This window comes from Simochromis diagramma, unplaced genomic scaffold (genome assembly GCF_900408965.1).
Source record: "Simochromis diagramma unplaced genomic scaffold, fSimDia1.1 OVJJ01000205.1, whole genome shotgun sequence".
Taxonomy (NCBI): Eukaryota; Metazoa; Chordata; class Actinopteri; order Cichliformes; family Cichlidae; genus Simochromis; species Simochromis diagramma.
In genome coordinates, this window is record NW_024386782.1 from 14,879,151 (window position 1) to 14,901,901 (window position 22,751).

The 22,751-nt window shown below is 39.7% G+C and overlaps 1 protein-coding gene across 2 annotated transcripts in view; it reads left to right on the forward strand.

Annotated features, from left to right (window-relative positions):
* The window catches only part of kcnn1a (potassium intermediate/small conductance calcium-activated channel, subfamily N, member 1a), a 65,429-nt gene extending 44,389 nt beyond the window's left edge, over nt 1–21,040 (forward strand). The window contains exons 5-10 of one of the 2 annotated variants that reach the window (XM_040022108.1): nt 8,903–9,044; nt 9,385–9,495; nt 11,018–11,145; nt 11,786–11,794; nt 13,940–14,009; nt 16,452–21,040. In XM_040022108.1, the coding sequence (XP_039878042.1) occupies nt 8,903–9,044; nt 9,385–9,495; nt 11,018–11,145; nt 11,786–11,794; nt 13,940–14,009; nt 16,452–16,757 (766 nt within the window). In that variant the 3' untranslated portion in view covers nt 16,758–21,040. The remainder of the gene's footprint in view (nt 1–8,902; nt 9,045–9,384; nt 9,496–11,017; nt 11,146–11,785; nt 11,795–13,939; nt 14,010–16,451) is intronic. The other variant, XM_040022109.1, reaches the window with a different exon arrangement.
* The last annotated feature ends 1,711 nt before the right edge of the window (nt 21,041–22,751 follow it).

Consider the following 22,751-nt stretch of genomic DNA (forward strand, 5'->3'; position numbering starts at 1 on the left):
GTTTGTATAAAAATGGAGCAACTCCTTCAAGTCACCTTCACCAGTCTGCCAGAGGGCAATTTGTCTTATCTCATTTTTTCTCTCTCTCTCTCCTTATGCAATTGTTATAGATCCATACTGCAAAAAGATGTCTTTTTAGCAGCAACTCCAAAGATTTTCGAGGACCAAAGGCCTTTCTGTTCTTTGTGTTCACACATTACCATCTCATTATGTGTCTCCCCTCACAAAACTAATTGAACAGTGTTATAGTTTTCCACAGACTTTTGTTGCTTCTACCCAAAAGATTGTTCTGCAGAGATGAAGACACTTTGTCCTCTGTTATCAAAATAAGGCCCGAGTGTGCAAGAAGAGAACGAATGTCAAGTCATTTCGTGTATTTAGCTGAGGGCACTTTTGTCTGGGCTGCGTGTTACTTTTAGCACAGCAAGATTCTGAGTGAGAGATACGTGAGTGGCGTAACGCAGTTAGAGGGTAAATGAGAGCATTGCTTTCCATTGCTACGTGTGTTAACGGAGACATCTTTTAAAAACAAGAGTTTGGTCTCTGCCGAATGCGGCGTCTCTAGTTTTTGTTTGCCCACGTGAGCCGAATGTCATTCCCCTTCCTCCTTTCTTTTAGTAAACATTGAAACAGCATGCGAGTTTTCATGTTTACTTATCAATCCCATCATTTCAAGTGAAACCAAAGTTGAAAAAAAGAAGAGGCGCTTGTTTCCCAAAGTGCTGTATGTGACTTGTATCTGTTAAATGCGCCGTAACACTGTCACATTGACCACGCTGCGAAGTAAATCAAAGGGCAGTACGGTGTGAGATTGGACGAACACGGAGTCTACCTGGAAAATGCCTAGATGGGGGGAATGAAAGACACACAACCAGAGGGACTGAGAGAGGGTGGAGATGGGAGAAATGCTAATGTTACAGTAGATGGATTTAACACTGGCCCCCTTTCCCATCTTTCTTGTTACAGCCCATCCTCAGAGCTAACCTACCTCAACTAAGCTCCTTAACTAAGCTCTTTTGGCTTCTCCCTCACTACCAAAGACACCTCCCTCCCTCTCTCTCTTACTGCTGACTGATCCTTTGCAGATCTCCTACTGTACCCATCTAACGTGGCATGCTTTGCAGTTTCTCCTCATCTCTCCCCACTACTGATTCCTTGTCCCTTTGCCTTTCCTTATCCATAACAAGCAGGCCTAATCCAGCCCGAACTCAGTTACACACTTGCATGCATGCCTTGCCTGCCTCCCTGGTTTCTCACTCCTTTTTCTCTTTAGCTGTTATCTAATTCTCTTCCACTCCTGTTCTAACTTTGTTATCTGAAACAAAACGCTCTATTTCGGGGCAATGCGAGGCTGCTATTTCTCACCTCGCATACTCCATTGAGGGCCTGTAGGCTACGTAAAAGGCAAGAAAGTTTAGCTGACTTTCCCTTAGAGCACAGCACCAGATTATCAGGCTCAAGATACAAACAGCGCCAGCCAAGACAGGTTGTCCGAATGTTTAACTGGAGAAATGCATACCAGAGCAACTTGAACTTTCTCACACCAACCACATGTTTACATGAAATATTCAAGCAGGCTTTGTAACTTTACTGTTTCCAGGCTGTGAGCTCAACCAAACTTATACAAAACCGAAATGTTGCCGTTTCTTTGAGTTTCTTACAGTAGGTTTACATTTATAGTCTGATGCTGCAATGTGGGCAATGTAAGGGAGCCTCTTTGATTCGACGTGGCATGTACTACTATATTCACCAGGGACAGTTAGATTCTTCATTGTTTCACTTGATGTGACAGCGTGCTCGCTCTGCAGCGCATGTAAGCCCACAAGGTAAATTTGCATAATATGTGATAAGCACTGGGACAGGTAAAAGACTGACATGCAGTAACATAAAATTAAGTTAGTTCTCTGTTTTTCATCAGTTACTGTCTCTCTCTGCAGTCTTGATGCGATCATATGCATTCAGATATGATTTTCTGAAAGACAAAGCAGCGGTGGATTTGCTTCTACCAGTTTACACATGGAGTTGTTATCCTGTCTAGGAGATCCTCCTGCTTGTTTCAGTCTACTCTTAGAAAGGGAAAAGTCTTATTTGGGGGAACGTCAGCTCCACTGACTCCTCCTATTAATGCCTCACTGGAAGAACAGACTCACTGCTGAGGCTTCTGCTCTGTGGTTCTCACGTGTGGGAAAACAAGTAGTTTAATAAGCAAAACTGAAAGGTTTCTTTACAGCTGCAAAAAAAGGGACAAAAATAAAATAATGACCTGATGATTAGGATTTGAAAACTTGAAAACTTCACAATCATTTGGTAGGTCTGTTTTTTTGTGTGCACCTAAAAGAGTTAAAAGTGTAATGTTAAAGACAGTCTCTGTGTTGTGTGCAGAAGTAAACCACACATTGTGGAAGGCTGAGTGTACTGAGAAGATTTGAAACATGAAAGAAAATGTTTAGATGTACTGAGTTGGCAGTGGAGGTGGAGTGGTAGTGTTTCGGTGTTTCTGCGTGTCCCATGATGGTTTAATACCCAGAGTGTGCATCAGAGGATGAACGAGTTACTTCTTGGAAAAAAATTTTAACATTTACATGGAAACTGTTTTGAAGTGCTTCTTAGCTTGAGCAAAACAACTATTGTTGGAGTTGAGAATGTAAAGTGTGTTACTGGGCTTGGAAGCTTACTGAGGAGCTTTTCTAGAGGTGTCTCTATCCTAATTCAGTGAAACATCTGTGATGGATTACTGTCAATCTGATAACCTTTGATGTAAGCACACACTCCAGCTCTGAAACATTAAGATTAAGGGTGTCACGAATGGAGTTTCTTGTCTGTAGATTAGGGAGGACAGTCCCAGCATAGCACAGAGAGACCCGACTTCATGAAAGGAAAGACTGACTTTAGTTCTCAGGTTAATTACGAAAGTTTGCAAGGGCGCACACACAACACTGTAAAGGGCTTAGGCCAGCTGACATTATTTACTTCATTATTCATAATTGAGTGACTTGCAGAAAATCTCTGCAGTTACAGCATACTGTTTGAAAGTTTTCTCACTGACCTTTTAAAAATAAATTAAAAAATGCAGATGTGCTAACACACTCTGAGCATTTCTGGAAGCAGAGGCCCAGAGAAAGCCTCGTTGAGGGGGGGATAAAACCTTGAGTCAGCAAATCCAAAGAGCTTTCAGTTAAAAATAAAACATTTTAGTTGGTTGACAGTAGTGCAGTAGATTTAGGTTCATTCTTCTTTAAAGTGTGTGCATTTTTGCACTGGCACTTTAAAATTCATTTTGTTCCCTGCAATATATATATAGAGGAAATCTAACAGGTACTTAATTTAAAGCTAATATCCAGTTTCTGCAACATGGCGAACCTCCATGTGGTTTATATTTCGTGCTAATTGACCGAAGCACAATTACATCAGATCTTGTGAGACCGCCACTCCTCTGTGTTTGATTTCCTGATGACAGGTCACTGTGACATTGAGCCCCTTGACTGCTCAAGTGTGTTTAAGAATTCATTTGACAGAGTTGGATTTGAGCACAAAGCCAAGAGGTGAAGATTGCTGCAGATTCGTCTGCATAATTTCATTTCATGTTTGAATTGCATGACATACACTATCATATAAAAGCTTTCTTCATTGTACACATTACACAGAAAGCAATTAGAGAACTTGGAAATCTATTTTGTTCCTAAGCTGTCTAAACATAGATATTATAAAATACATGTACACATGCTTTATTAACAAGGTCCATGTCAGCTGTTACTATGCCAACCACCCCAATGTAAGAGGTGATATGCATGAAGGAGCCCTACAAGGGTACAACACTGTTGCCGTCCAGGTAATCACCTGCCTCTCCACAACATGGAAGCTCCTCTCAGATACTGCAGCAGGCAAAATGTATAGTCAATACATGAGCACACTTCATAGCAGCTTTGGAAATAACACCAATGGGTCAAAGCATCACCAGGACTCCAAGACCAGGCAGAGCAACCTGAGAACCACCTGGATGCCCCACATATGGACACAGATTCCAAGCACACCAGATGTCTCTGTTCAGAAGAGTACCGACCTAGTAACAGCTAAGATACTGCATAGGACCCTCAAACTCCCAGACCTGAGGACCCAAGCTTGAGGACCACAAACATCACCCACCAGGTGGTGAGAGGGAGATGTATATAATGTGTGTATATGACCACAGGCCATAAAAACACAAATAAAAATTTAGAAACTTTCAAAAAATTGTTTCACATTAAAAAATATTATTATTCATTAGGCAAATAACAAACTTTAATGAATTAATATTTCTATAAATTTGAGCTGTTACACTGAAATTCTTTAAGAAGGAATTAATCAAATCAAATAAAAATTTCTGTTCAGGAATCCAAGTAGATCACTGTAATTTGGCATCTTAACAACTATTTTTTATTTTTATTTTTTTAACCAGTACATTTGAAAATCTAGGTTAACAACAATAACACCAACATTAAAATCTTTCAGTTAAAGAGCTTGTGCATACTGGTGGATTAACCATTACTGAAACATAAAAACAATTTTGGTAATTACCAATACAGTTAATTTAGGGCATAAACTTTACAGTGGGTTGAGTCTAAACTGCATAATAATAAAACCTTCAGAATTTTTAAGTTTTACATATTTTTAACTAAAACGTGTTCCATGTTCATCACATTAGATTGATAGCATGCTAACATTTGTTAATTAACCATAATTAATTCTTTCACACATTTAATCCATAACTAAATTTTACCTAATCGTGCCATTAGAGAAAACTGAAAATCTGGTCTTGTAAAGTTTCAAAAATCACAAATCAGTCTCACGTTGGTGCCACAGAAAGAATCTGGGATTTTAAAAACTCAGTACTGTATTGCTTTGAACTGTGAAAACTCGCACCATATTTAAAGTGGACTTATTATTCCCCTATTATCATACCCAACTCCATATATTAAATCTTGGACTCTGCTTGAGTAGCTTTGCATAAATCAGTTCAAAATAATCCATATATAGCTTACACTGGGACTCGGTTCAGCCCTCTGTCTGAAAGAAGCAGTTTTAGCTCCTCTCCTTCAGAAGAACATTATCCAAAGGCCATCCTCCCTTCTGGTTGAGTGTTTGAACACCAAGTGGGTGGGAATACTGTGCTCACAGCCAGAGCTGCTCAACTGAGATGACCATACACCTCCTTTCTCTCTCTCTGACTTGTACTTTTAGTTCATAAAGAACTAAGAGCAGAAGAGCTCTTGGTAAACTGAGCCTAAAGGTACAAGAAATCCCAACGATTCAAAAGCCTGAGCTTTTGTCTCGTACATGGCAATTTAAAAAAAAATTCAGCCATGTTAAATTTGTAATGTGATCCATTTTTCTAACACTATAAATATGATAAAGCATGTAAAAATACAATATGTCCCCTTTCAATTTCAGCAATTAGCAAATGTACAGATTTTTTTTAGTTTGCTGTGCTGCTTTGCTTGCTTACTTTTGTGTATTGCTGTGCTGTAAAAACACTGCTAGGTTTGCAGTTTTTCAAAGAAGCTGTCATTACTTTGAGTTTAATCTGCTCATGTTTATTGCAACTAAAACCCCTCCCCCCGCGGAGCATCCCGATGTATTTGTTTAAAAGTCATCACAGCAGTGTTCAGATTAATTTTTTGGCATTCTGACTTTTTTTTTTTTTTCATTTATTTTGCCTCGATTGAACATCTGGACAAAAGTGGTGATGTGCTGTTACTATATGAAGGTGATGACTTCAGAATGTAAAGCACGAGCTTTTCAGTGTGAACAAAGTGCTTGGCTCTTTGCTTCGCTGTGCCGGCTGACTAAAGAAGGCAAGAAACAGAGGCAAGGTTGATGTTCTTCCTCTAGCATGTTTGAAATCTAAATATTGTTGCACTATCGGGTTTTGCAAGTGTTTTTTAATTCATTTGTGCATTTTAGGCGCACGAAGCACAGTAGTAACTTTTATGTGTGTGATACCTTAAAAAGCGCCCTTGTTCTGAAGGAAACATCTGTTAAAATATTTCACATATGTGAAGGAATCCAGTTCGAAAGGAAAACCTGAGTGTATGTGTGTGTGTGTGCATGTTGGCAAGGTTAAGTGCGGCTCATTCACATGTGATCCATTCTTGCTACTTTATTTATAGAGAGGCTGTGTTGTCAGCCTCTGTCAAACATCTACAGACAACAGCAGCTGAAAAATGAAGCGATTCCATTCGTGCACATAAACAGAGAGCATAGCCATGTTGGGAGGGAAAAGGCTGATTAGACTACACCGATGGTGATTTGAACAGGCCGATATAGTCATTCACAAGCAATTGTTTATCTTGTTGCTGGTCAGCTTAGTTAAAACACTGCGACTTGAGACCTTGCCTTATCGGTCTTGTGTTGTGGTCATCACACTGTCTCGCAGAACGAAGGCCTCGGTGCTCAAATGTTGTTGCATTTGATGCTGGATAAATAATGTAATCTGTAAAACGTTTGGGTAATTGATCCAAGAATAATGCATTTGCTGTTAGTGTCTGTCAGGGAGAATTTAACCAGGGGGGATTACAACTATCTGCTCTGGACATTATATATGTCCTGTCCTGGAATAAGTTGAAAGTGGTGCCAGCTCTTCTCCATGCTATTCCAAAACTTGACACAGTATATTGAGAGCCTTAAAATGCTATTGATTTGCTCCCATTTCAGCCTCTGTCTCTGCTCCAGTACTGCTGTCTTCTGCTCTTTTTCAGAGAGCTGAAATATGTGCAATGAAATGTCCACCAACAGAAAAACAGGCGATAAAAGAGAAAGCAACAATGCCTCTTTGCATTGTTGCCAAGCATATTTATAGGTCATATTTACAACAGAGGCGACCATATTGTACTGCAATAAACTGTTCACTGTGCTGAAAGGTGCAGCACATTCCTGCCTGCCTTGGAGACGTGACTCACTCTCTGCATGCCTTGATGACAAAATGAATGAAATTAACATACTAGTCACTAACATTGTAGTCACTTGCAATTACAATATTTAGCCAGCTGATCAAGTTTATCCCCATGGCAGTTATCAAAGGGCAGCTGGTGAAGTGTTGGGATGCAGGTAAAAGAGACAGGGGTGTCAAATTCAATGAGCTTCTTCCTTTGTTACTCAACCAGTCCTCACCCCACTGTTTACAAATGAACAGTACCAAGAAGACGTAACGGTCCCCTTTCACATGGTAATACTGCAGGATTTGTCATAGGTGGTGTTAATCTCTAAATGGACCCTAGGTTTTTCTGTTGCTCCCCTGCTCTCAATATACTGGCTTTGAAGCATGCAGATGCAGACATGTTTTTTATTCCTGCATGGTATTGTACAGACTGCTTCTCTGCATGTTATTGAAAAAGCTTGAATCCCATAGACCACACACTTTTTTGACATTCTGTGGGACAAAAACGCTCAGCTATTTTTCCCCCGGACTTTGAGCATGAATAGAAAAACTTGAGAGTGGGAGTTTTAAGAAATGTGGAAGGCATGATTAGTTCATTTATGGTGTTTGGTAACAATGAACTGTCTTGGAGGAGAAAGAGGAAACGGTTTTTCTATGAAACTGTGAATCTTTTTTTTCCCTCCTGGTGTAGAGAAAAACTTCATAGACTGAACCCCAGCTGTTCTGATATGTACTTGTGCGCTAATTAGAGATGATTGTGCTGGTCATTCTGAGTTCATAGGCTTGGACGCTGCTGGATATTTCAAACTCATCGGAAATTCATGATTGGCCCAGTTAGAACTCCCTTTACAAAATCCTTAACCAAATCCCAAGAAATTAGACTCAGAGTCTAGATTGCCTTGTCATAAGGATGTTAGCGTGATGTTGTCTGAAAGTGCTTAATGAATATTTGATTTTGACTTCAAAATTAAATCTTATCTGATCTCCTCCTAGACAGCCCATTGGGAATAATCAGGCGAGTTGAATGAGGGTGGGTGAATGAGGCAGATTTGCCTCCGTGATTGACTTTTGCTTTGCTGTGGAAGGTATGGCAATGTCATCCTCAATCCAGCTTTGTGTGCGTTGTGTTTTTTGTTACACAAGTGTCTTTACGTATGCACTATGGGCCTTTTGGTCCGACATTTTCAAGCATGGCTGTCAGTTTGAACTGATGATTTGCATTACCAAAACTTCTGTCGGGGCAACTCTGAGAAGGAAGGAAGATTTTTATTAAACTTTGACCAATAATCCGACTATTAGTTTGATTTAAAGAAGAAGCGTATGCATTTTTGGATGCACTGATGTACCTTCTGGTGCAATACTGAAAATAACTTAAAGCCATGGCACTATATCCAGTCACGCTGAGCAACATGGCCTCTCTCTTTGTCATTTAAAACTTGCTTACTATACTTAGTATAATTTCTTTCCATTTTAAATCAAGATGATGTCATTTGGCCTCAGACTCTTTTTTTCTTTTTAAATTTCCCATCATTCATCTCATCAAGTGCCTCATTTTCAAACTGACAGATGGTGAACATCATGGTTTCAGTTTCAAATCAGTTATTTCAATTAGAAAGTGATTTTTTTCCCCCTGCCTTCGCATTATTCTGAGCGTCCTTCCCATTAAAAATATGGCTCTGCATTAAAAACTGTCTTAAAGATGAAGGAAAACAGAAAGGAATTCTACTGTTTTTTGCACATGTACTGAGTAGACCTTTTTTTTTGTTGTTTCTCACTAAAATCTGCTGCATTTTTTTTTAGAACTGGCTTTATAAAACAGGTGTCTCACCTTCCAACATGATTTCTTCCTACTCCTCGATCCTCACCACCTCCACCACCTCCGCTCACAACCCGTTTGGTTCACACAGCACCATGTCATTCTTCAGCATGCTCACATTCACGAAACTGAGTTCCAGTTTTCCTGACTTCTGCATATCTCCATTGCCTTAGGTATCATGACAAACAGGAAGTGACCAGTAACTTCCTGGGAGCCATGTGGCTCATCTCGATTACCTTCCTCTCCATTGGCTACGGAGACATGGTACCACACACCTACTGTGGGAAAGGCGTGTGTCTGCTTACAGGGATCATGGTAGGTTCATCATGTCTTCAGTTACATAAATGTATAACAGAACACACAAGACAACTATGATCAGATAGAACGAAACCTCAAGCTCAAAGTATTATCATGCAACCTGAACGTCAGATTTCAACTTGATTCCTCAACATATATTTGTTTCTCGCTTCCTCTGTTTGTTTGTTTTTAACCTACCAGAACATGTATTTAATTCTTCTTCTGTAGAGCTCACACACTGGTCATTTATTTGAAAGAACCTGAAATGTACTATGTATATATGGAGATCTATGTAACACCAGCCAAACACAACGTAGTGTCCATATAAGAAAGAACAGTTGCTGTTTTTGTGCAACAGGGAGCTGGTTGCACTGCGTTGGTAGTTGCAGTGGTAGCCAGGAAGCTGGAGCTAACCAAGGCTGAGAAGCATGTCCACAACTTCATGATGGACACACAACTCTGCAAACGAGTGAGTCACAGTAAACTGTAATAGTAAACTCTTATAATATGCATTTTGTGTTTGTAACAGTGATGAGAATGTTTTGGTTTATAACTCTTTCGAGCATTCTCAGCTCAAAAAATGTGGGACAATTTGCTTCTTCCAGTCTGTTAATTTGACTGGGATTGGAGAATAAACAATACACTTACCAGCCACTTTATTGGGTACACCTCTTCAACTGCTTGTTAATGCAAACGTCTAACCAGCCAGTCACATGACAGGAAATCAGTGCATTTAAATATGCAGACATGGGCAAAACAACATGCTGAAGAAACCTATGTGTGTTTTCTGCCGACTATTGGTTTTAATCGTTTGTAACTATTAAACCCTGACTCTCTCTCCCTTCGTCCTCTTTCTGCTCTTTTCTCTTTCCCCTCACCCCCCACAAGTTGTGGCAGATGGCTGCCACTCCCTGAGCCTGATTCTGTCAGAGGTTTTTTCCTGTTAAAAGGGAGTTTTTCCTTCCAACTGTTGACAGGGGGTTGTTTGGGATAACTTTCTAATATTTTAAGGTCTTTCCCTTACATTATAAGAAACTTTGAGGCAATTTTTGTCGGGAATTGGCTTTATATAAATAAAATTGAACTGAAATGTATGCAGAAGAGCTCCTCTGAATGCACAATATGTCATACCTTGAAGCGGATGGGCTATAGCAGCAGAGAATCCGGCCGGGTGCGACAATGGACTAAACAAAACTTGACAACAGAAGATTGGAAAAACATTGCCTGGTCTGATGAGTCTCAGTTTCTACTGCAACATTCAGATGGTAGGGTCAGAATATGGCATAAACACCATGAATGCACGGATCCATTCAAGCAGACTGAACGCTCTCACGTAGTTTGCAGTGATGCATTTTGGTTCTCTTGGACTTTACTCTGTGTAAACAAACCAAACCACGGGGAAAGCTACAAGCTTACAAATTCATAAACTGATTTGGACCAGAGTAAATGAACTATAGGTGCTTAAACGCACTTAGTACCAGCTGAACGCCCTTTAAACACCACCTGTCCGACCCTTAATGACCACAGTGTACCCAGCTTCCAATGGCAGCTTCCAACAGGATAAAGCCCCATGTCGCAAAGCTCAGATCGTTTCTAACCGGTTTCTTGAAAATGACAAGAAGTTTCAGTCCAACTGGGCAACTTTGTGATGTGGTTGAATGGGAGATTTATGTCATGGATGTGCAGCTGATAAATCTGCAGTAACTGTGTGATGTCATGAGGAATTGGCTCTCACAAATCCAAAACCAGTATTAGCTAGGTGCAACTAATGAAATGGCTGGTGAGTGTGTGTATGGAGTCAAATACAATGAGTTTTTGGCACATGTAATTCTAACTTAACCTTTTTTATTGTTTTATTTTTCTGTGTGTAACCACTTTTTGAAATTATTGTTAATCATAATAATACACACAGATGGGTGCTTCAGTCTGTAATCTGTCAGAGCAGTTCAAACTACTCTATGTTATATAAGTTTCTCGCCCTTGTTTCATAGGTAAAGAACACAGCTGCCAATGTACTCAGGGAAACATGGCTCATTTACAAACACACAAAATTGGTCAAGAAGATAGATCACGCCAAGGTGCGGAAACACCAGCGCAAGTTTCTCCAAGCCATTCACCAGTAAGTTCACTGCACCTTGTGTGTTTTGCATAATCTAATCTAAATATGACAGAGACGTTCACCACAAACTACCAAGGAGACTTTCAGCATGGCCTAAAACCAGAACTAATGATGCTCAATCTTTAATGCTACTTGTGGTTAAAATATTTAGGCTGTATTATCATTTGAACTGTTAATCTGAAATAATGTAATTCTTACTGATTAGCTGTAAAAGAAAATAGTCCCTTTGGGTTCATTCCTTAATGTTATTTGTTGTTAGGCAGCGTTATCAGCTATAATACCACATAGTTGTGTATATCTGATAGTATCAACAATGCTGTTTTCCCACAATGTCCTCTCCTTGAAGACCATTTCCTTTGATTGTCATACACATATGTAAGCTCTCACAGATGGACACATACAGAGCGTGCGCGCGCACACACGTACACTCACGCACACACACACACACACATACACACAAACACTCTGCAATCTAGTGTAATGGTCCTTCCTGTTCCCCTCCCTTGCTCCCCTCTCCCCGCGACCCTCTTTTTACCCTGTGCTTACAGTGAGAAGTGTAATGGTTTTCGCTCGTTTCGTGAATGTTGTGGGGTTAAAAATCTGTACTGTGTTCTGTCTTTGTTTTGCTCTATCACCGCAGAGCTCAGAAGTAAGTTGAGTCTTCTATGTATCCTCTTCCTACTGTTTCTTCAACATCCTCCTGCTCCTCCTCTCTCCATGTCTGCGTTCGACATGCATGTAAAAAAAAATAAAAAGTTTACTTGTTGCTAAAAAAAAAAAAAGAAGAAGAAGAAAAAAAGGATGGATGCTGAATTGCTGTTTTCGGTTGTGTGTTTTTTTTTTTCTTTACTTCAGTGTTCCATTTACTTCCCTCTCCCTCCCATTTCCCCCCTGACTTGAATGAACGAAAAGCATCCACATTGTCGATAGTGGAGGGCTGTCTGGAGAGAACGTGTGAAAGAAAAAGCATCTTGCGCAGAATGAGCTTGGAGCTTTGTTGGCTTGGCCAGCAGTTCATAATCATTGATGATGTAGTGTATATTGTTGCCCATGATTAATATAGCTGCTCTGGGGCTATATTAACCTGCATCAACAGAACTCATCCTACACTCCTGAAGGTTTTGTGATGACATAAATAAGCACAGTGTTCTATCCTGTAGTTCTAATGTGGATCAAATGCTTGCTGTTGATTTAGTCTTGATTTATGCTGTTTTTTCCCTTTCTAATATGAGATCAAACAACAAGGCCTTGTACATGACATCAATAGGATGGCACAAAAGGCACAGCGCAACATGTACATTGGGGTTTTGTAGAACAAAATTGTACTCAAAATGTGTTACGCTAATAAGTAGAGCTTTTACCTCAAATAGTCCCAATTCTTCGACAGCCATAAGGGATGACAAAGCCGGGCAAACAGACACATACGAGCTGGAGCAGTTTCCCACAGAGATAGAGCCGTAAGCGAGCAGTCTCACTCTGCTCTGATATACTGATTTGCACATGAATAAATGCCCTTGAATGTCATCCTGTCTCATAATTTGCCGAACAGGGAAATTCTTCCCCTCGCACATTCAGATGATGGCTGTGTGATGCCACTGCTAACAATGGCATATTATGCACATCAGCGTTAACAGTTCTTACAGAGCCATAATGTATTTGATTAGAGATAAGGAGGCGCTTTGTTGAAGGCATCACAAAACATGTCCAATGTATCATCGTGCAGCATTTCATTTAAAATGTTTGAAATGTCGATGTTGCCGTATGTTCAGCAGTGTCATTAGGCAGTTTATTTCTGGCAAGTTTCATCCTTTATCTGTGGCATCCACACATACACACATCAGCTCATGCACATATGCACTCTCTCACACACACACACACACACACTCACAATATCCAGCACTGAAAACACTCAACTCGTTTCATTGTGCACAAAGTCAGTCATAGTCACTGCACGCTTACTGAATGACCAGTGTGTATATCTGAAGTCCTACCACTGAGCTGTGTGTAGCACTGACAAAGGGCATGCCATCTTTTTCCTTTTTTCAATGTCTTAGTTTTGGAAAGAGATGGGAATGTTTTGATTTCAAACAGGTTTTGGGATTTTCTTGTATGGAAGCATATTGCATTCTTGCTCACAGGGGCATTTTTAACTCCTAATAATACATTTCTTTCACGTATTGAGCTCCTATTCCCACTTTTTCAAAAACTGATTCTTTTTTTGGCTTGTAACAAGATCATCTCTCACTATTAGCATCATTTCTCATTACAACAAAAATACTTGCTGCCACCTGCTGCTTAAAGGACTGTAACGTTGTGAAAAAAAGATCTTGTTATAACAAAAAAGAGCTAGCTTAAACATGACAAACAGTCTATTTTTTTTTTTTTCAAAATGAGTGTAGTATGCTTCTGTAATTTTGCATGTTTTGGTTGGTATTGTATTGACCAAGACCAGGAATGCCTTTAATATATATTTATATGCATACACTTCCATATATGTGTATAAATATAAATACATAAAGAAAATATTTACAATGCATGTCTTACTTTCTTTTCAATGTCATCAGTGAAAGAAGTGTCCTGATAAAACATTTGTTGTTCCTCCTCCTCCTCCTTTCTTTTCTATTGGCCCTCTCTGCCCCTCAAAAACCTGTCTCTCTGTGCTCTACTCCTTCAAACTACCCTCCTTCCCCTTCTTCACTCTGCTCTCCTCTCTTCCTTGCTGTCATCTCTTTCCTTTTGTCCACATTCTCCTTCCCTGTTTTTCATGTTCACACCTCCTTGTGCGCCCATTCAGACTGCGCAGTGTTAAGATGGAGCAAAGGAAACTCAATGATCAGGCTAACACCTTGGTGGACCTGGCAAAGGTAAGTTTTCCAAGTTAAAAATCTAACTTAATCATTTGAAGGTTTTGATATAATTTGTGCTGTGATGATTTTAACTTGCCGTTGCTATTCTGTCTTTATTTAAACTGACTGAATGTATATTCTTCTATTATATGGAGATATTCTTCTCAGGAAGGGCCTAAGCAGGCTCTTTCCGAGGACATAAACTACAGGGAACCCCAAGGTTTTGTCCTAGGATATTTTCAGTGTTCTCCCCGTGCACTTAAAAATTGTAGCGTCTTTAGCTTACCGCATAAAGCTGATAGGTGAGCCAATCCTGGGACTGCATCAAGTTGTACATTCTTTTTTTTCTTTTTTTTTGAATAGTCAGCAAAAAAACCCTAGGAAAATAGGGTTGTGCCATATCATATCATCCGCAAATACATAATAAAAAAGTACCATATCATTATTACTATATCCAAGGCCTGTATTTACATTCCCCAGCACACAGAATAACGAGACAAGCCTGGCATGTCTGAGAGCAAGAGCGTGTATCATCCTCTGATGATGATTTGGTAACAAAAAGGAAGCTACTTCAACAACTAGCAGCAAAGCTCACTACTTTGCAAAATATGCAAGAAAACCTTTCAGACTAAAGGTGGAAACAACTAACTTTTTATATTACTTCAGGCAAAAACACATTGAGTACAACCAGGCTTCAGAGGAGGAGATAATAGCAACTTTTTATATGAGACCCAAATGTAAACAAATAACTTGAGCAAACATTGCTGGACTACTTGCTAATTCTACTGCATATGAAAGGAAGAGCAAATGGTGGATAGAAATTACTGATGTGATTATGTGGTTGAAAAGCAGGGTTTTAGGCAACTGGTTAGAATGCTTGGCCCAAGATGCAACATCCCAGGTAGACAATATGTGCAGCTCTTGAAGTGTTAGAAGGTTAAGATTGCTTTAGTTGTTCAGGCTTCAACATTTGAGAGGAGTGCTCTTTTTAATCTAATACTTAATAGTTTTTGAGGGCTAATACAAATGTCAAACATTACGTCATTCAGTGCAGGTCATCAGTTTCATTCTTAAATATAACTTTTAAAACTTTTACTGTTACGTTATCTATAGTTTGCGGGAGAAGATGAAAATACAATCAGTCAGAATCAATTCTAACTTTATTTCATGGACTATTTTCTCAGTTTTATAGAAATCATTAAAGTGGTAAAGTTATTGTACACAATAAATAATATAATTGATATTTATTTCTTTTATTTATTATGTCTCCATTGTTAACTCCTTTTCAAATTTCATGTTTGACATTATCATACCATTTTAAATTCTACATCTACGCATCACATCAAATCAAACGGCACCTGCACTGCCTTAAAAAGTGATCTTGGCCAAGCTAACTCTTTGGAGAATGAACCCTAATGCGAGACTACTCAGTTTGAAGAACCTGAACCTGATGACACACTGTAAACAGCATCTGTCCATAAGAGGCTGAATACAGAAATGCTTCAGTAGCTTCTGTCTGGCTGTACAGATGTCAGCTGAGGCACCAGAGCTGAGAGGGGGTTCAAAGGGAGGTGCATGGCTGCATTGACTTCATTTGATGTGGATGGCATTTGCACTCCAGTGTGTATTTTAAAAGGTTCCAAGGCCAATCGCTTTAATGTGTGTTTACTTGCGCCTTACTGTGCTCAATGGTCAGATCAATCTGCATACACCCTACAGTGGCTCAGCTTTATTTTCAAACCCCATAGAGATATAAACCTTTCACATCTGGATTTTAGATTTGATTTCTGAGGGGCACACATGCCTGGAGACCCTACATGAGTATTTTGTAATCTCTGCAGATGACTGTTAAATTGCAAATCTTATAAAATGCTCTGTGATGTTGAAGAATGCAATATGTTGTATATAATGTGTGATTAATTTTGCAATATTGAAAACTGCTTAGTTGAGATGCAATAATTACTTGCAGATGCCACATGCTGAGCTGGCCAGAACTGCATGAACTGTTAAGCAATAAGTACCTAAATACTAGAGATGCTTTTCATTATATAAATGAGTTGTGTCAAGCAAACACATAAAGGATTAAAGACCTTCAGGAGCTATAAATGGATTGGAGAAGTTGGTTGTAAAATCTATGGGAAGATAAAATCTATGCTGACTTGCTGAAACTTTACAGCTCCCCTTCCTACTGCTTCCTTTAAATTATTTCCTCCTCTGCTGTAATATATTTACTGTAGTTGTCTACTCATGGAATTTATTATTACTGTTACATTAAGGTTTTTTTTTCCTTAATCACTATATGTGTCCTACTGTATATCATCTCCTAATTTTAGTTGTTGCAACAAGTTGTGAAACAGCTTCTTAATGTTTCTATCTTGCCTCTTCCTCCCTTGTCCCTCGTGTCTCTGTCCTCCTGTTCCTTCTTGTCCCAAAACACATTTACTTTCTCTCCTTCATTAGACCCAGAATGTGATGTATGACCTGGTGTCGGAGCTGCAGGAACGCAGTGAGGAGCTGGATAAGCGCATCGGCACATTGGAGGACAAGCTGGACTCAGTGACGGGCAGCCTGCAGGCACTGCCCTGCCTCATCTCGCAAGCCATAACCCAGCAGCAGCAGGACTTCCTGGACGGCTTTGTTCACCGCTTTCGACCCGCTTCGCTAGCCTCTGAGCGTTCCGAACGCTCCGAGCGATCCTGGACTTCCACCGCCCGTAGGCGGCGCTCTCCCTCCACAGCACCACACACCTCCTCTGATAGCGGATAACCTTGACAAATCTTCTGTAATCACCTTTGAGCCCCACCTTTCCCAAACCAACGTGTCGCCTCATTCTGTCCCATCCAATTCTGTCTCATATCTGCTGGCAAGTCCATGTCTGGACTAATAATGAACCCACATCTTGGTCCGTGACCTGATCCTTGTCCTTTCCCTCCCACTCATTCCTTCCTCTCCACCTAATGAAAAAAAAAAAATCCAGAAAACCAGTTTCTCTGTGACTGAGCCTCTCAGCACAGGCCTGATTAGAGCTACTCGAAAAGAACAAAGAAAAGCAAGCAAAGACTTAAATCAAGAAAAAACAAATGCATCCAAAAAAGAAAAATAGAAAAAAAATTACAAACTGAGATAAAGTAGAGATATGGTTTATGTTTTAGCCATTGTATGGCTGTCCAAGTTAGCTTTTTTTGTAAAAGCCCTTGTATAGTTAAAAAAAAAAAAAGAAAAAGACTGAGTTCAGGGTTGCTGAGGTGAGAGCTGGCTATCACACCGGAGAGTCCTTAACAACAAGGGGGGAAGTTGGTCTGTGGAGCTGAGGGCCTTGGCTCACCTGCTGGCCCTCTGAGGCCATGGAGGACATCTGTCCACCCATCTGTCCGTCTACCTGTTTGTCCGGTGAGGAGAACAAGACAAACCATTGGACTTCCCTTTCAAATGACTAGTGTCATGGATTCTTTCCCATAGTTTAGGGTGAAAGCTTTAGGAGAGGCTACAAAAGCTCTGACTTCAGGTCAGTGATTGAAAATGCACTTAAAGGGGAGGAGAAACTGTTACACAAATAAATAGCAATGGGGATGCATATGGCATTACTACTGGGTAGGAAAAATGATCACTATTGCCAACTTCAAGGTATCAGCTTCCTTGTTCTTACCAAGGAAAAAAATGAGAGCGACTATCTTTTTTAGTTACATATTGACATGTGATTTTTCAGTGCCTGAATGTATAAATAGTAGAGGGTTATTTAATTACTAATTTCAGAGCTTTTTTACGATGTTAACAGTCTAAATACAACATTGCATTCCTTTTTCAGATACATTCCTCTCCAAAACTTTAAAGAAAATGTCTAACATGCATAACATTGCCTCCATTACACCGCAACTCTAAATGTTTTGAAAACCTGTTTTTCTATTTCTAACACAGCGACAAATGGAGAAGTACAGCGAGAAACCCATGGCGAGACAGATTGAGAGCATATTTGTGTGTTTCAGAGAACAAGTTCACTTTAAGCTCAATGCTGCACACTCATACACAACAAATATGAAATATGTAGTAGTCTACCTTTCTCACTACCACTAATTAGAACTTCCTGTGGTCTTCAGAAAATTGCATGGCTTGAGGTCTGCTGGGATACAGGCACAAACACATCACTGGTCAAACTGAGTAACTAACCCAGCTCTTTTGCATGGTTCTGTCCAGAAGTAGTTATGGATCACACCCAGATGGCTCTGGTTATTTATACGCTTGGTTTCATTAGATTACCTTTGGTTTGTTGGTTGCTTTTCTTTTGTATTATATTTTTTAATTTTGTTTTCCCCCAATTTTTTATTTTGCGAGGATACCTGTGTTTTTTTTAGAGTTGCAGAACCTAGAGAATTGCAGCAAGTTGATCCTGTTTAAAATATGAAGAGAGATTTAAAAAAAAAAAAATCAGTATTACCAAAAAAAATCCTCAAAAATACAAAAAATACTGAAGAAACTTTTCGGGTTACAAAACAGTGAACTGATCTCAAAGTAAATAAACCATAGTTTTACAGTTAAGAAAAGGAAAAACGATTAAACTTATATGCTGTCTTGTAGTCTAGTATGTTATCACTACCCCTCATGTCTGTACTTTAAATATAAAATTAGCTTTAGATTGGCTTAACTGGTGGGAGACTGCAAGATTCATTTTTGAGTATGTTGTCATATACATGCGGAGGAATTTAAGTAATAAACACAAATTCACATTAACTACTTACATTCCTGAGTCCAGCCAGAATCAAAACAACCCGAGATATAAGCTAGCTCTAGCTCCTCTTAAGCTATCGCTAGCATATTGTGTCACTATCTCCATTATGTAGATTATACTGGATGCACTGGGGGCTTTTTTGTGAGGGTTTTTTTTTTCTCAGAGAGCTGCAGTGACTCATGGTTTGTAATGCTAGCACTGACTGGGAAAGTTTAGAAAAAGATGTATCAGGAGTTCACTGTGATATTGAACACAACACAAACTTTGACTAGTGAAAAACAGACTTAAAATGTACTTATCAAAGAAACTGAACAGCCAGTTTCTTAAAATATCTTTTAGTATGACAAGAGCAAGACAAAATACTCAGATAGACCCTTAATTATAGTTCAAGCTTTATTACAAATAAAGTCTAATTAAGTCACAATTATTCCGAACAGTTGTTATAAACTGGGAAATTGGCTATAGGTACCAAATCCATTGTAAAGATTTTGCTTCTACTGTAAAATTGGGCATGTCTGTCAGAGCTTCTGAGTTTTGTCACTTTCAGTCTGTGGCTTCAATTGATTCATCAGGAGCATAAGCTAACTGGTTTCTAATACTAGCTTTATATTTACTGTACAGACCTGTAGCCTAAGTGGACAGCTCTCAGTAGTAAAGTACAACATTGAACTGTTCTTTGAGGCCTTTGCTTTGGTTATCTGAGTGGTACAGTGATGGATAAGAAGTGAGGGGGAAACATCTATGAAAGCATGCACTGGCATATTCTAGTGCTGTGATGACTTGCAAAGTTTAATTTGAAGACAAATATTTAGGATTTTCCCAGAGCACATTAGAACGGAACAGGAGGTCATCAGGTTAGCAGGCTAGGATGATTTAAACAGTAGATTGAGTCCCAAAAGAACGCTAGTGCTAAATCTCATATTTGTGGTCCCTTAAGCAAATGGACAGTTGTAGGATCATTATAATTTCCATGGTCTTAATTATTTCCAAGCTGCTTTAGGCTTAACTGAGTCTAGGTCCAACCCTGTGAGAGAACAAACAGGTTCGCTATCTCACAGGCTCTGGATTGACCAGAGAGCACTTCTTTTAAGAATGTATTCAGTTTGCTACAAGTGCAACTTAATCGAGCATGAATATTAGCTTTTTCCCTTTCAACTTGAGTTGATGAAGCATGACTCTTTACTGCCCCCACCTTTAGCCTTTCCTATCTCAGAGTGCTACACTTCTCCCTAATAGTAGCCTATAAAGAGATCTATCATGCTTTTGCAGTCTCTGTTTCAATCAGTATCATCCAATTAGTCAGGATGGCTAAGCCTATCTGCTTGATTACAGCCTTACCTGCCTGTTTCTATCTAAGGTTTCCACCTTGTCATTACATCTGGTACGCCCTCACGTTTTTCATCTGTCATTATTAAGAATATCAGTCCCTCATGCAAAAGTAGGCTTGACAGATGGCCTGCAGAAAAGACATTGAAGTGGTTCCAAAAAAAAAAGAAAACCCCAAACAAAAAAAAACTGCAAGGGAGGAAGAAGCAATGGAAACCCAGGTCATGTCCCATTTTGTACTTGGTGTGTAGTTACAACAGAAAGGATCACAGATGCTGGAGTCTCTTCCCCAGAGAGACATAACAATGCTGGTGTTAAGGACTTCATCGGGTGGCACGAAAAAAAGAAAAGACTTTGCTCATTCACTGACAGGAAGGTTATGAACAGCAAGATTGGGTGTCCTGTTAATATGACCTCATTGTAGATGTCACCATTTAAACAGGACAAAGGTGAAAAGGTAAAGGTAGGTGGCTGCCAGCATGTCATAGGTATGTAGTAAAAAAAAATGCCTAGAAATTACACGAGGGGATTGAAATTCTGGCAGTTACAAAAGAAACCCCCAAAAGACCTTTTATTGTTTTACATTTGCAGATAGGAAATTTAATCCAGGATCTGCTGTTCCTTACTCTGTTGTAATTGGTTTTCTTTGTATCCCATCACAAAGACCAGCCTAAACACCATTCCAATATTTACTGAACTGATCCTTTTCTAGAAGATGAAACACATACACAGTATTTCATAGTGAAGTGAGGGACATTCATGATGTTGCTCTGATAATGGTAGATAAGACAAAATGATTAACACATCCCGGACTTTTATTATAAGTAGGCTTTCGTCATAGAGCAGGCATCAGAACACACTTCTGCTGAGTACAGAGTGAACCCCCCACTCCCCAAAAAACTGAAAAAATGTAACCAAATCATTGTTCTGTGTACACTGCCACATGATGCATAATGTACGTAGTAGCACTGGAATAAATCAACTTTTAATGGATGGCAAATGGGTTTAACATGTTCTCTGTATACTGTTCATTGTTCCTTCATTTTGCAGGTGAACCTTTGTCCTAACAAGGAGAGACACCAAGGTCAACATTAAAGACTATCTTCATCTATGACCGTTATTCTTTCTTTTTCTTCCGCTGGGATTTGAAAATTCCGTTTTGAATAATCTTCCTAATGCTTTACTTCCCGTTTCATTTGCGTACTCCAATCTGAAACTTTCCCATGCCAAGAGGGAAGGAAAATGGCAGAAGCCCAAAGTCAAATGTGAGACTTGAAAGGTGGGTTGGCAAATGTGTTGACAGACGCAAACATCACACGTTTCGTCCTGTGAAACTGAGGCATGGGCCGTCCTAAAACATGATTACAGGAGGAAGTATTGATATAAACAGCACTCCAGAGGACACGCAGCTGCTGGGGCGCTGTTCCAAGGTGAACTGTGAGCTGTGCACAACACACACACTCGTACACAGCCATTAATGTTCAAATAACAAGCTACTATTCATGTCCACATGCACAAACAAGGCTCTGCCTGGTTAATTACAGTAAAATCTGCAGGGACTTGGCAGCAGACCGATATCCCGCAAAAGTGGCAGAGTCAGTCACCCTGTTGTTGTTGCTACACAACCCCAAAGACATGCAACCGTGGAAACACAGGGAACAGCTCCTCAACAATCCAATTAGTACAAAGTAATTAAAATACTGTTTTTATCCTCTAAAGTGATAACAATCATATGTGACATTGAATGCGCTCTCATAGAACTAAATCTCGCTTTACGGTGGAAACCAAAGTAGGAAAGAGTGGCAGAAATTGTGAAAGGTGCACACAAATTATGCCGCATGGCCATCCTTTCCTTCTCTAACAATCTGTCTTAATAAACACATTTAATTCACTCAGCTTATCCTTGTGCTGAAGTGTGAAAAGCAAGCATAGTGGCATTAAATTACCAGCAATCTCCCCTAGAGGGTACTGAAGCTCAGCCAAACAGTGAGGAAACAGGAGATGGAGTCATGTTGCAGAGGACTGAAGATCACCCTTGGAGTTTGGAATTACAGGGGGAAGAAGAATCAGCATATAGGATCCTGAAGAGCATAGTTTGAAAAGATCCTATGGGGAAAACTTGCAGAAGACATGGGGAAGTGTTTTTATTAAGTTATTAAATTTATTACAAGGCCGACTTTTCTCAGGAACGAGCAGCTAGGAGCTGCATTATGCTTAATGCCCTGCATATAGCTTTCAACTAATGTGGTTTGGCATACACTTGGGGAAATCAGAGAGAGTATTGATTTTGGTTTTGGTGTAGTGGTGGAGAGTGGGTGTGAAGGGCCTTTTCATTCCACCAAATGTTTTTTTGAGTGTCACTTATTTCAGCATCCATCATTTCTCTTTCTGTCTTTTTAGCTCTATCTGTATCTTTTCATCTGCTGCCCATTTTTTCTCTTTCTGAGATCCGAACAGAGTGAACGGCTGCAAATGAGGCTGCTTGCTGGAAGCTGCCATTGCTTCTCTGCTTCATTTAGCAGTGAAAGAAGGCGGCAGCTCTTTTCAAAACTCTCAAACCACATGCTAGGACTTCAACTGTGAAAGTGTACATGCACTATATATTGCGTATGTGTATGTTCACACTCACACATGCTTGGCTAGCTGGATGTTTTCCACTTGAAAGGATCATTTCAGCCAAGGCTAAAAACTCAGATTGGTACACATACAGT